General features: G+C 36.1%; 1 protein-coding gene across 4 annotated transcripts; it reads left to right on the top strand.

Annotated features, from left to right (window-relative positions):
• Nucleotides 1-323: 323 nt before the first annotated feature.
• On the top strand, nucleotides 324-14,511 carry LOC132053510 (uncharacterized). Of its 4 annotated transcripts, none has more exons than XM_059445577.1 (9): nucleotides 332-1,212; nucleotides 5,491-5,679; nucleotides 6,660-6,752; nucleotides 6,900-7,082; nucleotides 7,571-7,673; nucleotides 7,762-7,947; nucleotides 9,228-11,419; nucleotides 11,955-12,475; nucleotides 14,048-14,511. In XM_059445577.1, exons 1-9 carry the CDS (start codon nucleotides 997-999, stop codon nucleotides 14,070-14,072), a joined length of 3,708 nt encoding a protein of 1,235 aa, XP_059301560.1. In that variant the 5' UTR covers nucleotides 332-996; the 3' UTR covers nucleotides 14,073-14,511. The 4 variants fall into 4 exon arrangements, 3 of the variants coding, with proteins under 3 accessions (XP_059301560.1, XP_059301562.1, XP_059301561.1); XM_059445579.1 differs by having other exon boundaries at nucleotides 13,964-14,511; XM_059445578.1 differs by having other exon boundaries at nucleotides 333-1,212; nucleotides 14,051-14,511.
• The last annotated feature ends 2,225 nt before the right edge of the window (nucleotides 14,512-16,736 follow it).

Genomic DNA, 16,736 nt, shown 5'->3' with positions numbered 1-16,736 from the left:
AAAAACTAATTTTAAATTTACTTTTTTATTTTTAATGAAATAATCTCTAGTCACACAAATTTTTATAATTTATTTTAGATCACAAATTTCAAACTTCGTGTCAAGTTAAACACCTTCCTGTAAAATGGGACGGAGGGAATATATATTTATTATATGTACACTAAAACTTATATCAATAATTGTTTAATTATTTCTAATTTAAATAACTAGATTACCTTATCATAGTCAAATATCCATAAGAAAATCTTAAAAAAACCCAAAACTAGAAAGAAAAAAAAGATCAAGAAAAAAGAAAAACATATCTTCCTTTCCCTATTATTATTTTTCCAGAAACAAACATATACATAAAAAACCCCTTTACATCTTCAAATAGGTCAATGCTAATTCCTCAATTTTTCTTTGAATTTTGATTATGATTATTCTCTCACACATAGACACACACTTCAATCTATGTTACCCATTTTCTTCAAATACTAATACTTCTCATTTCTAGTTTTCTTTTTTGTTTTTTTATTTTAATCTGGATTTTCAAGATCCTTATAATTTTCTTGAAATAAAAAACCCCATCTTCATTATTATTATTACATAGAAACAAGAAGAGATTCTTTGTTTTTTTTTTTTTTTTAAATTGTATACATAATTTTTTTTCTTCATTTGGGGTTTCTTTAATCTCCATTTGAATCTGTTGATCAACAAGTGATATCATAGTTTTGTTAGGGTTTATTTTTTCTCTATTTATTTTTAATTATTTTTGGGGGTGAAAAATGGTTTTAGGAGCATATCAAGAATCAAGAATCATTGTTAAATTTGGTTACTGGTCGTATTAAAAATTACTTGTTTAGTCTTTTTTTTTTTTTTTTTTGTTGTAACTTAAATTGTAATATTAGTGGAGTTAACTTTAGCAGAAAGGTTGATAGATAGATATTGGATTTGATAAAAGGTGAAAAAGAGAGCATTTCAAGTTTTTTTAGTGTGGTTAAACAAGTAGTGTTGTGTATGGGAGAAAATGAGGGAAGTGGGCTATTGCCGAACGGGCTATTGCCCGATGCAGAACCGGTGATCCGAGTTCTTGAATTGGAAAGATGGTCAAGGGCTGAGGAAAGGACTAATGAGTTAATTGGTTGTATTCAGCCTAATGGACCATCCGAGGAGCGGAGAAATGCCGTTGCTGATTACGTTCAACGCCTCATCATGAAATGCTTCCCTTGTCAGGTATAGAAATTTCATATGCAATCTTTGGCTGATCCATTGTGATGTGACCTAGTTTCCTTAGGGTCGTTTGGTTGCTGGTTAGGGAGTGAATTGTTCATGTATTAAAGCCAGCATAACTAGTTTGGTAGCATTTTAGTTGGTATGTATAAAATTCAGCACACCAAGTACGGTGTTTGGTTATCAGTTTGAAATCCCGCATAACTTATAAATTTATTAGTTGTGAGGGGATCTATGTATTATTTTATGCAGGGTATGAGATGGAATAACTAATACATGGATAACTAAACCCTGCATAAGTAAACTTTGCATAACTCTAACCAGCAACCCTTAATGAATTCTCAGTTGTTTTTCTCAGTGTCTTTGGCACTTCAATATACATTGGTTGAAACTATGGCCACGATAGAACTATTTTAATTTCTGAAATGACTTAATATCTTGTTCAGATTATAGAGCATTTTTGGTCTGCTTTGCTTAGCAAATTATGCCGTCTGTAACTAGGAGAGTGAATAAGAGTTATGTTAAATGTTAACATTTTCTAATAGCACATACAGGATTTTCAGTGGGCTTGGGAATAGTTCATTTTCCTTTATTTTTTGATCTGAAGAGTTAAGGAAGCGGAGTAGATATAAGAACAATAGCTCATTGATGGAGCTCAATGAGTTCTGAAGTTGGAGAACAGAAATGTATGCAGTGGAGGTGGCTGAAAAAGCGTGCTAAGCGCACTGCTGCTTTGGAGTAGTTAAAGATTTAGCGACACAATCAATAAAACCATGGAATCATCGTAATCAATTGACAGAGTATAACATGACAAACATAGTTGTATCTCATTGACGAGGGGATGTGATATTTCTATGGTGATAAAGTGAATCTTTAGCATTAGTGTTTATGATGCACTTGACTATGTCATTCATTCTGGTGTAAGCTTCCCTTGGTAAAGAAAGGATTACTTATAGCCTGTTTGACCAAGCTTCTAGAAAACCAGAAGTGCCTTTTTCTTCAAAAAGTGCTTTTTTTAGAAAGTTTAGATACTTGGCCAAGCTTTTAGACCTAAATAAGTGCTTTTGAATAGTAGCAAAAGTTGTTTTTCAAAAGTTAAAAAAGTAGCTTTTCCCCAAAGCACTTTTGAAACATTAGTCAAGCAAAAAGTACACCCTACCAAACGAGCCATAACCAAATCCAACATAACTAATCCCTGCATTACTAATAGATGCATAACTCTAACCAACAACCAAACGACCCCTTAGAGATTTCTCTAAGAAAACATAAAAATGAATTCTCAATGACCACGAAACTATGGCCACGGTAAAACTACAGTCACACTTCTCTATAACAACGTCGTTTGTTCCGATATTTTTTTGTTGCTATAGCGAAATGCTGATATAGAGAGCATATAAGCGAAAGTTTTAACGTTACTATTGTCAAAAAAAAAAAAAAAAAAAAAAAAAAAAAACATAAAAGATCGGTTCCACAAAAAAACATGGCTGTTATAGAGAATGGTTGTTAGTGAGATGTCTTGTTCAGATTATAGAGCGTATTAGTCTGCTTTGCTTAGCAAATTATTTTATCTGAAACTAGGAGTGTAAATAAGAGTTATGTTAAGGGTTAATCTTTTATTATATAACATAAAGAATTTCAGTGGACTTGGGGATATTTCATTTTCCTTTTCTTTTTTGATCTGAAGAGTTAAGGAAGTGGAGTAGATATAAGAACAATAAAAGTGCTAAGTGGAGGTCGCTAACAAAAGTGCTAAGTGGACTGCTGGTTTGGAGTGGTTAAAAATGTGACGATGCAATCATAAAAGCATGGAATCATCATGAAGAATTGACAGAGTGTAGCATGACAAACATAGTTGTATCTCATTGGCGAGGAAAAGGGATCTTTTAAAAAAAAAAAAAAAAAAATTGGTAATGGAAAAGTGATTATTTTTATGGTGATAAAGTGAATCTTTGGCATTAGTGTTTATGATGCAGTTGACTATGTCATTCATTCTAGTGTAAGCTTCCCGTGGTAAAGAAAGGATTACTTATAGCCCGTTTGGCCAAGCTTCTGTGAAACCAGCAGTGCTTATTTTAGAACATTTAGGTATTTGGCCAATCTTTCAGGGATAAATAAGTGCTTTTGACTTTTGAGTAGTAGTAGAAGTTTTTCAGATGATAAAAAAGTTGATTTTCCCTAAAAGCACTTTTGAAACATTAGCCAAGCACAAAGTATTGCTCTAATATTGGCAAAAGTACTTTTCAAACTATTTTTTTGGTAGCTGATTTCAATTACTAGGGAATATATACAGAATTTGAGCAAAACCCCCAAAAACTGGGCATAAGCCCCGCCTGCAACTTCCTACTCTAAGTGACAAGATAAACCCCTATAACAGATATGTAACTACTTTCTTTTTTTTGAAACTGGTAACTTTTTCTATATTTCATATGTAGCAAAACAGACTTAGGTAGCACTTAGCCAGCACTGAAAGTCTGAAACCATACTTACAAGAAACTCTTTAACTTTTACTGTCCTCTCTCTATATTGAATCTAAAACATCAATAATGTTACGCAGCACCTTCCTGAGACTTCTTGGAAGGGCGACGTAAGGCTAAGCAACCGATGATTCCAAAGTTACTATCCGCCAACCGGGGTCCCCTCCGCACACTAGACGAGACTGTCAGTGCCGTGCGGGAAAACCAATGTCAAGAGCAATTGAGAGAATAGAAAAGTGAGTGAGAATGAGAAAGAAAGAGAGCTTGATTGCATTAATGAAAGCTATTACAATGAGAGCAACCGGTGTCGAGGGGGAGAGACACCAGTACAAATTGATTGCTTGCTTGAAAGTTTTTGATTGCTTGATCCCCCCTATATATGCTTTAAAAAGAAAAACCAAAGTTACAGGACTAGACCTAACTTTGCTAGAGAATCATACTAGTAAATACAGAAAGTAACCTACTCTATATTTACAACAAAAGTGACCTAAACTAGAGCAGGTCCATGTGCACCCTTGAGTCATGACACTGTCGTGCGCGCAGGGGCGCAGGACGCGGGCACTGTAGCAGGGCTGCACTGTCACTGGGCGCTGGGCACGCGTTGGGGCACGGCCAGCATAGGGGCGCTAGCGAGGGACATCGATGGGGTGACATAGGCAGAAGCAACCTTGTCACTTGGCGCAACCGTGACCACGGGGCCGTCCAGGGCGCTAGGCGTTGAGAGGCTTGCCATGGGGCGCATCCAAGGGGTCATGGGGCATGGCTGGAAAGCCGCTCATGACAATAATAGTGACAGTATAATTTGAGTAGATCTGATTACACCAAAAACACAACAGCAAAATAAAGCTTAACTTGATCTTCTGCACCCCATTCTCCACATTCTCAAAACATCAGGGGTTTCTCCCTTCCAAATTGTCCACCAAATGCAAGCAGGGATAATTCTCCATCTAGTCCTGTCCTTTGCCTTTGCTTGTAAGCCAGTTTCCTCCCAGCTTTTAAGAACATCTGTGACCTTCCCAGGCATGGTCCAGGAAATGCCTTTGAGATTAAGAATAACTCTCATAGATGAGCTGTTATCTTAAAGTGAAGGAAGAGATGGTTAACTGTCGTTGCTGTTTCCCCACACAAAAACCATCTGGAACATAAAATGAAGCCTCTTTTCATCACATTATCTTGTGTAAGGGCTGCTTCTTTAGCTAGTAGCCACACAAAACAGGCAACTTTGTGAGGAATTTTTGTTTTCCAGATATGTAACTACTTTCTATTACAAAGCAAAAACACTCAGCAATAGAATCACGGATAAAAGTTTCAATCTTCTAAGCTGTCCTGCAATTCTGGCTAGCCCATCTCCTCTAGCATGCACCTCCTGAGTGATCATCCTCAGCACACCATCAGAAGTATTGGCCTTCTCTTAGAATATTCCCTGGTTCCTTTCAATCCAAATGTGGTATATGCAACATGCCAGGACTCCTACGAAGTTCTGCTCTAGAAGATTTCCCTTTCCCATGTTGTACAGGCCAATTGAGTTCGTCACGCCAGCCCCAAACTCCCTTGCACATACCTAACCAAGCAAGCATTCTTGGTTTTCAAATTAATTAGCCTAACAGAACTGCTACTCTCCAAAAGCACTTTTTCAAAATAAGTAGATTTTGGAAGCTAGGCCAAAATAGCTATTAGAGTTGCCATACAGTACTTAGTCCTCTTACTTATTACTGAAGGAAAAGGTAATATGTAGACATTCTGTTGTGTCTTGCTAATATGAGGCTTTTTGCTGCTAATTTTCTTTTTGATCACCGTATGCTTCCAGGTTTTCACTTTTGGTTCAGTACCCTTGAAGACTTATCTTCCTGACGGGGACATTGATTTAACTGCCTTCAGTAATAACCAAACTTTGAAAGATACATGGGCATATCAGGTTCGGGATATGTTAGAGGAAGAGGAGAAAAATGAAAACGCTGAATTTCGTGTCAAGGAGGTTCAGTACATTCAAGCTGAAGTATGTCTCGTACAAAACCCCCATTTAATTTTGATTTTGCATGCAATAAACTCTTATTTTGGGTCTGAATGGCATCTGCATTTTTCAGGCGTAATATCATAAAGAAAATGAAGTCTACCATGATATCTGTATTTTCTCATTTTCTTCTGAACTTTGAGAACAAAAGTAAATGTCATGCTAAAAGAATTTCCGTTTTACCTTTTTTGTCAAAAACATGTCATGCTAAAAGAATTTCCGCTTTTCCTTTTTTATTATGTTAACAGAAAATCAAAGACTTGATTGCCTTGTTCATATATCTTTTTTTCACGTGATGGTTTTGTATTATGGTAAAGTTATAATTCATCAGGACATATTTCAGTGGTCAAATGTCTTGTTTGTGACTCTCTTTAGATCTAATATGTTAGAGTTGTAATTTAATGAGACATACTTTGGGAACCATCTCTATAATTCATCTCCAATGGATTATAGATGGTTAATTAAGAGGAATCAGGTTAATAGTTTCCCGGTGGCTGTTGATGGGGTATAGAACACTCAAGATGATTCATGACGATAGTTTCTGGATTACCATTATTGAGTATAGATCGTAGTGTAAGATGAGTCATGTGAATAGCTTCAGATGTTCATCGACGGGTTAAAAGTTCCATTGGAGATGAATTATATAGATGGTTTGCTCGGTCAGGTTAAGGCACCGGGTGCCGGTCTGCCTCATGCAGGTTTGGGGTGTGACAGACTTGGTCATTTTACTCTTGCTTTTATTTAAGACTTGTCTGATCTGTCCTGATTGCTAATATTTAACATGAATAATCAATAATTTATTTATATTGTTGTCTTATTATAATACTTAGGAAGCAGTTGCTGCTTACATTCTTGGTTGTTATACTTTACATTTCTTCATTTGTATTCCTGTGCACCACAATCATTAATATTCTTTATTTTGTGAGCACTCACTTTCTGTTGTTTTCTTCCCTTTTCTATTGCAGGTGAAGTTAATAAAATGTTTAGTTGAAAATATCGTGGTTGACATATCTTTCAATCAGCTAGGGGGTTTGTGTACCCTTTGCTTCCTTGAGGAGGTGTGCAGTTTCTTCTTATGTCGTAAAAAACCCTGATATATGATGATATGCTCATAACATTGATATACCTTTTTAAGTACTATCTCGTAAATAACAAACTAACAAACCAATGAAGAAATGAAATCTTTACTTGCTCATCTTTTGTAGGTCGATCACCTGATAAACCAGAATCATTTATTCAAGCGCAGCATTATTTTGATTAAGGCGTGGTGTTATTACGAGAGCCGTATACTGGGTGCTCATCACGGTCTTATTTCAACTTATGCCTTGGAGACCTTAGTTCTTTACATATTTCACATGTTCAACAATTCTTTTGCTGGGCCTCTTGAGGTTACTAACTCGTAACTTTTACTTTTTTTCTCTTTCTATTTTGTTTAAGCCTTTAAGGTGTTCTTAGTGCTGCATTGATCATATCTATCCTTTAGGGGTCGTTTGGTAGGGTGTATTAGGTAGAATAATGCTGGTACTAAATTTTAGTACAATGTCTAGTTGCAAATTTAAGTCTGGTACAATTAATACCAGTATTACCTATACGCCCTAGTCAATACTATTCTTATACATAGTAAACCATGGCATTAACAATACCAGTACTATTCCTATTCTAATACACCCTATTCGGTACTGTTTAGAAATTATGCAATGCATGTTATTTAATACAACAAACCAAACAGTCGATAAAAAATAATGCCAGCATAACCAATCCCAACATTACTAATACACTCTATGAAGTACTACTCTTATACACCCTAGAAAACGACCCCTTAAGGTTTTGTATTTATACTTCAGTCTCAAAACAAGGTTTGTATTTATACTTCCAGGTTTTATATCGCTTCTTGGAGTTCTTCAGCAACTTTGACTGGGACAACTTTTGTGTTAGCTTGTGGGGACCTGTGCCAATTAATTCACTTCCTGATGTCACTGGTATATGCGGAAGAGTCATTTTTAGTTCTGTTTTCCTTTACTTTGATGCGAGTTTATTTGTTAGCTTAAGTATAGTTGGAACATGCAGCGGAACCTCCTCGAAAAGATAGTGGAGAATTGCTCCTCAGCAAATTGTTTCTTGATGCCTGTAGCTCTGTATATGCTGTTTTCCCTGGTGGCCAGGAGAACCAAGGACAACCGTTTGTTTCTAAATATTTTAATGTGATTGATCCTTTGCGAGAAAACAACAACCTTGGCCGCAGTGTGAGTAAAGGTACTCAAACTTTGAAAGTTTTTAACTGACATCAGTTATTCCTTATTGTTAAAAGTAGTTTCTGTAATTTTATTTTTTATTTATAGTCTGTTTGGCCAAGCTTCTCCAAGGCCAAAAGGTGCTTTTTATTTTTCCCAAAAAAAAAAAAGTGTCTTTTTTTCAAAGGTGTTTGCCCAATCTTTTAGGAGAAGAAAAAGTGCTTTTGAGTAGAAGCACAAAAGCTATTTTTGAGAAGCTGAAAAAAGTAGCTTCTCCCTAAAAGTATTTTTTTGAAAAGCACTTTTGAGAAAATACACTTAGAGGCACTTTTTAAAAGCTTGGTCAAACTCTAATTGCTGCTCAAAAGTGCTTTCCAAATTGATTATCCAAATACAAACTGCGTCTCACTAAGGGAAGCCGGGTGCATTAAGCATCCCACGTTAGCAGGGTCCATCGAAGGGTCGCACCCCAAGGGGTGTGATGTAGAAGCCTACCCTAATGCAAGCATTAGTGGCTGCTTCTCACTAAAAGTACTTTTTCGAAAAACACTTCTCAAAATAAGCTGATTTTAGAAGCTTGGCCAAACAGGCTATTAGGCACATTGGGTCTTAGCTTATGAGGATTTACTTAAATTTAGTTGCAATTTATTTTTCTCATGATTTCATCTTTCTTGGTTTGCCAAACTTATTTCTATCAGACCAGTAAAAAAAAAAAATTCTAATTGATTTTTAGTGTGTTTAATTGAAAGGTTTGTAAGCAGGGCATTGTACGGGTTTCCTTTCTCTTTAAAATTCTGATGTTCGAGTGAAATCTATGTTCACTGCTCAATTGTTGATTTTTATGTTTATGTATTGTTCTTCTTGCTGTTTACTCCTGATGAATAACTAAGAGATGCATTGAGAAGCTTCTCTCTTTCATGATTTATTTTTAAATTTTTTTGGCTTCTTATGAGTTTCGGTATGCTCCATATTATGAAAAGTAGTTTTTTTGAACAAGATGTGATTCTTGGGTAGTTTGAAGGTTCTGATTTTAAATTTCTTCTGTCTAGATCCCTAGCAAATGTTTTTTGGTGCGTTAGAAGAACAAAAAGTTAAAATTCTATTGGTTGTTGTCTTAGGACTTACGCAAACTTCTGTTGACTAATTATGAATGTTGAAAATCTCGACGCACACTTTTATGAGACTATTTATCATTGCAAAGCGTTATAAACAGTATTACTCAGTTCTTAAAGTCCCACTTGTATGGTTCTTAGTATGATTTCTTTTGCTACTTCATGTGGATATGATTTGTGTTGTTGGCAGGTAACTTCTATAGGATACGGAGTGCATTTGGATTTGGTGCCAAAAGACTGGCAAGATTACTGGACTGCCCCGAAGAAAATCTCGCTCATGAAGTAAATCAGTTCTTTATGAATACATGGGACAGGCATGGCAGCGGTCAAAGGCCGGATGCACCAGGGGCTGACTTGTTGTGCCTTAGATTGCCAACACCGGAAAGTGACCTACCTGACTCAGAGTATGATAGGGTCAACTCTAGTGGGAAAAAGGTGAATGGAAAATCTTCTGGTCAAGATGATTTAGCTCAATCCTCTAACACCGAGAGCCAAAAGAGCTATGGAAATTTGAGATCTGATCAAACGAAAAAGGAGGTCACTTCCTCTCAGGCTGTACGTTCTGATAAAAATCAGAGAAATTTGAGATCTGATCAAACAGCGAATGATATACAGGGCAAGTTTGTTTTTTCTAGAACACGGTCTAGTCCTGAGCTGACGGAAGGAAGGCGTGGCAATGTTCCGGAGACTGCAAAAATGCAACCTACTCCATTGAGGCAGGATAGTAGGAACTGGAGGAAGAATCAAGGATCTGAAAATTTAGCAAGCCAGAGTGGTCCATCTCTAAATAATGATACTTCATCTATCAGACATTTTCCATCTCATCAAAGTCTTGATGACTCCAACAGTAGATCAAATAGCTTTAACCGAGATGCGGTTTTAGATGCTCCGAGTGAAGAGCTTTCATTCACTGGTGGTACACAGGATGAGCAAGATCTTGTGAACCTGATGGCGGCCTCTACTTCACTCCATGATTTTAATAATGGTCAAGTTCATTTGCCATTTAATTGGGCTTCAGCCCAACTGCCTTTCCCTATCTCGCCTTCCGTTCTGGCTTCTATGGGATATAATCAACGAAATATTCCATTTCCTGTGATTGATCCTGCATTTTCCAATATGCAATTTTCTCATGGTATGATTCCGCCCCACTTAAATCATTACTTCCCAGGCCTTGGCTTGAGTCCAACTTCTGAAGATACAATTGACTGGAACAATGAAAATTTTAGTTCTATGGATATGAACTCAAAAGATTTCTGGCACGAGTCAGATGCAGGTTCTAACGTTGAATTTGACCCAGAAAACAGAAATTATGAAACTGATCATAAGACGCATGCAGTCCAGTCAGGTTTTAGTTTCGTTCCTTCCTCCAGTGCTAGAGCTCAGCAGAAGCATACAAAGGAAAAACGTGGGCCAATCAAGGAAGAACATACTGATGATATTCATGATGTTTATGCTGAAGAAAGATTGGCAAGTTCAAGGTTGTCGACCACTGCTCACAGTAGTTCTGTGAGAAGCAAAACCTCTTCGGAGAGTTCTTGGGATGGTTCTTCTTCTAAAAGTGCAAAGTCAACAAGGGGAAGACGGGGAAATAAAACAGAGCCAACTACTAGTTATGGAAAAGGTAAGATGATGTCTGACCATATGGGGACTGAGGAGGATGATCAGGATTGGAACGAAATGACTGAGGGAAACCAAGTACCTCAATCTATTATTTCCATGCACATTGCAAGGCATGAATACGAAGGTGCTCAGACAAGTGGATCTTCCGACCCAATAATACCCATTGCACCAATGCTCATAGGGCCTGGTTCTCGGCAAAGAATGGCGGCAGATAATTCTGGGGTTATTGCATTTTATCCCACTGGACCACCAGTTCCCTTTCTTACAATGCTTCCAGTATATAATAGTCCACCTGAGTCTGGAACTCCTGATGCATCAACCAGCCACTTTGGAAGAGAAGAATGCTTTGATAATCCGTCTGAGGGACCTGATCACACTGAAAATCTAAATGCTATTAGAGGGGCTACTTCTATAGAAGCACATAAGTCTGATATACTTCACAGTGACTTTGCTAGTCATTGGCAAAATTTACAATACGGACGGTTTTGCCAAAATCCAAGGCATCCTGGGCCACTTGTTTATCCTTCTCCTGTTATGGTACCACCTGTATACTTACGGGGTCATTTCCCGTGGGATGGTCCAGGAAGACCGTCGTCAGCCAACATGAACCTTTTTACTCAGCTGATGAGCTATGGTGGTCCTCGTGTCTTACCGATTTCACCGCTACAGTCTGTTTCAAATAGACCTCCCAATATGTTTCAACATTATGTGGAGGATATACCCAGATATCGTAGCGGGACAGGAACATATTTGCCAAATCCAGTAAGAAAGTTGCTCAGAAAACCTGTTTATTGATTGACATTTGTTCTATTCCATTGTATGTTTGATCCTAAAAGGTGTGGTTGGAGAGAGGTACATGCTATATATGCTATGTTATTATGTAAAAAGCATGCGGGCGGAATACTTGCACATTTTTGTCTTCACTTGTCTATTAGCCTCCTTCTTTCTTCTTCAGGTCCTCGAGAGTGACTTTTAGATCAATAAAAGCATCTGAATGTTTCACTAATTGCTTTTCGGACAATAATTTTAAACATTACTACAAAGAGATGCTTTTTAACTGTTACTTTCTCCAAAAAATAAAATAAAATAAGAGATGCTTTCTTTCATGGGGGGATGTGGATATTATGCTTGTCCTGAGTTTTACTTAATTTTAAAAGAAAAAAGTTTTGCTTGTTCCGAGTTCGAAGAGAGTTATTTTTTTGTAAGTGAAGCCTCACTTCACTTTGCTTTACTAAGCTATATGGTACTGTCACTTCTAGTGGATATTTTACATTTTACGATTTGACTGTTTCTTCAGAAGGCTTCAGTGAGGGATCGGCACGCTCCTGGTACAAGAAGGGGGAATTACAACCATGACAGAAACGATAACTATGGTGACAGAGAGGGAAATTGGAAATCCCGTGGTGGTGGGCGCAACTACAGCCGCAGCCAATCTGAGAAATTTAACTCAAGATTGGATCGTCCGGTCTCCAGTGAGAGCAGAGCTGACAGGTCATGGAGACACGACTCCTTCCCTTCATATCAGTCCCAAAATGGTCCATTGCATGCAAACTCCTCAAGTCCAAGTGGGGTCCCTCCCAATATGGTGTATGGCATGTATCCTGTGAACCCAAATGCAGCGTCTTCCAATGGACATCCAGTTGTAATGTTTGATCCATTTGACCAAAATGGAGAACAGCTTGAGTTCGGGTCTATGGGTCAAGTAGGTGTAAATGAACAAGCCCAGACAGGTGATGGAAGTCGACTAAAGGGAGCATTTGAGGAACAGAGATTTCAACGGTCTTCTCCTGATCGACCGTCTTCACCGCATTATCAAAGGTAATTATTTTAGTTGGTTCTAAGATACGTCAAACTCGTGATTTGGAGAAATTCATTGGAATCATAGTATTCTACTTAGTGTTTAGCTGATTTTTGCTTGTTATATTTATGTCAAGTCTGCTGCCACATGTGCCTTGATATCCCAGTTTCTCTAGCTTGATTTACCGGGAGCATTGACTTTGTCTTATTAAGCCATTAATAAATTCCTAGAAAAGTTGTGTGGCCAAAGATGCCTATGGTGAACGAAGTATCAATGGTGCTGCCTGCTTGCTGATAAGGCAATTAAACTTAGGGGTCGTTTGGTTGCTGATTAGAGTTATGCAGGGATTAGTTATGCAAAATTTAGTTATTCCATGTTGGCATGTTCTACCCTACCTAAAATAATACATGACTCATAACTTATACTCCCTCTGTTCCCAATTTATGTGGCACACTTTCCTTTGTAGTTTGTCCTATAAAGAATGTCACCTTTCTTTGATTAGAAACAACTTAACTTTAAACTTTCCTTTTTACCCTTAATGAAATAATTTATAGTCATACAAATGTTTAAAGTCTATTTTAGACCACAAACTTCAGAAGTCTTCCATTTTTTCCTTTAACTTTGTGACTAGTCAAACGGTGCCACATAAACTGAGATGGAGGGAGTAGATGTTTTAGTTATGTGGGATTGTAAAATGATAACCAAACACCATGCTTACAACAACAACAACGATAACAACAACAACAACTACATAATACCCAGTGTATTCCCACAAGTGGGTCTGGGGAGGGTAGGATGTACGCAGACTCACCTCTACCTTTGTGGGGTAGAAAGGCTGTTCCAATAGACTTGGTGTGCTGAATTTCATACAAAGCAACTAAAAAGCTACCAAACATGGTATTAATTATGCTAGTTTTAATACTTTCCTAACCAGCAACCAAACAACCCCTTAACAATTGCAGCTTGAACACAGAATAGAAACTGAAGCATTTATAAACTTGTTTGAGTTTAATTATAATAAAACTTAAAACTTTCACGTGGTAGATTAATGGAGAGGACCTCACACTTGGGTTTAGTAACATTGCAAGTAAAATTAGATCTTGGAGATTGTATACATTTCCTCTATATAGTTGCTTTTATCTTTTTTAAATACCCATATATACTTAGATTAAATAAATGAAGGCCTTCGGAGTCTCATATTCAAATCCCAACGGAAACAAAAACACCAGGTGATTTCTTCCCATTAGTCTAAGCCTAGTTCCCTTGTACCTATTGTTGGTGGGAGCTAACAGATAACCCGTGGACTTAGTCACGGTGCGCGCAAGCTGACCCGGACACCACGATTATAAAAAAATAAATAAAAATGAAGGCCTTAGGAGTAGGTTGTATTTCTGCAGCGTAGAATGATTCTCTGGAGATTAGGAGTACTTGTAGCTCATTGCCTATTTCTTTATTCTTTGTTGGCGAGACATACTTTAACTTTGTCAATGCATCATGCATCTCAACAGGAGGATTTAATTATTTGGGAAGATCATTTTTCTCGAAAGAATTGTCAATTGAAAATGCTGATTTTTCATCCCATGAATATTAAGCAGAAAGAAGACGGAGAAGTGGTGATGCAAGAAACAGTGGCGAGGGCTGGCGTGTTACTCAATCATTGTTATCCTCACGTTCGAATAGGGCTTTCATGCACTAGTTTTTCAAATTTTGCTAGTAAACGGTCAGGTCTTGGTCCATAGCTTCTACTTATTCAACTAAGATGTGAAATCATGATGCCCCTCTTCAACGACGCCAAAGGTAAAATGTCATGTAGATTTTATATTCCTATTGTAGGATTGACATATTGTAACCTTATTGAAGTTGGTAAGTCTTCAGAGAATTTAGGGGTTGTTATACTAGTGTTACCATTGGAATTCATTTCCAATGGAATGTACAAGAATTTTGTTTTACAGATGACTCTGTAGTAGCTTCAGTTAACTCTGGGATTTCGACAGTGTAGTGGTATATGAATTTTACCATGGTGAATTTAGCAGGTAAAGATTAGAATTCATTTCAATCATAATTTCTCTTTTGTGATTTTAGTAGACAAAAAATTGGAATTCATTTCAAGCATAATGTCTCTTGTGATTTTAGTAGACAAGATTAGAATTCATTTCAAGCATAATGTCTCTTTTGTGATTTTAGTAGACAAAAAATTAGAATTCATTTCAAGCGCAATGTCTCTCTTGTCATTTTAGTAGACAAAAAATTAGAATTCATTTCAAGCATAATGTCTCTTTTATGAGTAGCCGTATTTAAACATCTAATTTCAACTCTTGAATCAACTTCCGGACTTGAAAATTGTTCTAATTGAAGGATATGAGAAATTATATGTATTCATCAAGTTTAAGAAAGCTGGACATGATCGAAATATTTTATTACTACAAATACGAAAGGTGTGGGTAAGCAAAAGTACTGGTGGGATTCAAAAATTTCACTTGTCAAGCAAAAGGTAGAGCCTAACACAACTTTTGTTGGTTGAGCCTCTATCATGGTAAATTTTTTCCTACTAATACTTATGTTCTACTATCTAATAAGACGGGATAAGCACATAGGACGTCAACATGCTTGCTTGGCATTTTGGGGGAATTTCATCTGAAATGGAGCAATGTGATTGGCTGAAAAGGTATCTTACTGTAGCTGGAATATAGATATTTGAGTGAGTTGATCAAATTGCCCCTTGCTTATCTCAGCATACATCACCACATAATCCAAAAGCTTGTCTGGATAATTTCGGTATTTTATAGATTTTCGAGCTTTAAAAATATTGTACCAGCTTGCATTACAGATGTACGTTTTTGCTTTTGGACAAAAAACAAGTCAATGTTTTATTTATTATGCGTGTCAGCCAAAAAGGTTGTATTGCAGCTTTCCTACAACCCTGGGCCCTACTTGCTTTGCCCTCCATTTGTTTGGATTTTCTTGAAAACTTGTGGACCGCAGTACCTATATCGCTTGATCATTCCTTTTTTCTTTACTACTATTGCGTGTCTGACAACTCTTTGTAATAACTTGTTCTTTTAGTGGCAAATTTTTTTTTTTTTACTTAACTATTCAATACATTTTTTTTTTATTAGAGTGAAGAATTAAAATATCCAAGTCAATGAGCCTTCATCAGTTTTTTCATTTCACTTCTGTTATAAAAAAATCCTTGGGATTAATTTTGTATAATGCTGCTATAATGACTACTGGGTATAGTCTTATACATACCGTAATCATTTGCCTTCAGATAATGTTTGATTTACTTTAACTACAATAGATGTAGATTAAAAGGTTGGAACTACATAAAAATACAAATAGGTTTATTTGTTTCTTTATATATCCAAATAAAGAGTAATCTATTTATTTTGTTTCCTTATTTACTCAAGTAAATCTTATAAGGGGGAGCCAACAATACAAAAATCCCCTACAACACTACAATAATGTATGATAATTAAGAAATTGTCTACTAAAAACTTCATTAAATAATTTTCATGCATCACTCATTCAAAAGCATCGTCTAAATGGATAAAAAAAGGCAGTCAACGAACTATTTTACGCTTAGTACGAGTATGATTGTTTATGAGTTAAGCATCACACTAATTTGATAATAACATATTCCATATTGGGAAAACTACGTATATATACATGTTAAGGAGAAATATTTGCGAAACGTGATGATAGTTTTTCTTATTTACAAAACATAATGATATATTACGAAACATGACGGACTTTCATATATTTTTAGTTTTTTTATTTTTTTCTCCAGAAAATATATATTTTTTCTTAAAAAAAAATAATTTTTTAAAAAAAATATTTTAATTTTTTTAAAAATAATTTTTATATATTTTTTTAAAAAATAATAATTTTTATATTTTTTTTAAAATTTTTTTTTTTTTTGCTCAAAGGCTTAAAAAATTACCTCAAATTTTTGTGTATGAAAGTTGTATGAAAAATGTATGAAATGTGTATGTGTGAGTGAAATTTTTAATATAATTTTCATACACAAAATTGTGAACGAAAACTTTAAGCCTTGAATATTGTATGAAAGTTGTTACAATATTGTTGTATTTGTATTAATTTTCCAGAAACCTAATATGAACTTTATATACGAAAAATGTGAATGAATTCTAAGTCTTGAGCGAGATATACACATTTCATACCATTCTCATGCATAAATTTTTTAGCGTAATGTTAAAGCCTTGATCGAGATATACACATTTCATACGTTCTTCATACATAAAATTTGAGCGAACTTTTTAA

Source organism: Lycium ferocissimum, chromosome 4 (assembly GCF_029784015.1).
Source record: "Lycium ferocissimum isolate CSIRO_LF1 chromosome 4, AGI_CSIRO_Lferr_CH_V1, whole genome shotgun sequence".
NCBI classification, from domain to species: domain Eukaryota; kingdom Viridiplantae; phylum Streptophyta; class Magnoliopsida; order Solanales; family Solanaceae; genus Lycium; species Lycium ferocissimum.
The sequence above is the reverse complement of the archived record's forward strand: the minus strand, read 5'-3'. Positions and strand labels throughout refer to the sequence as shown.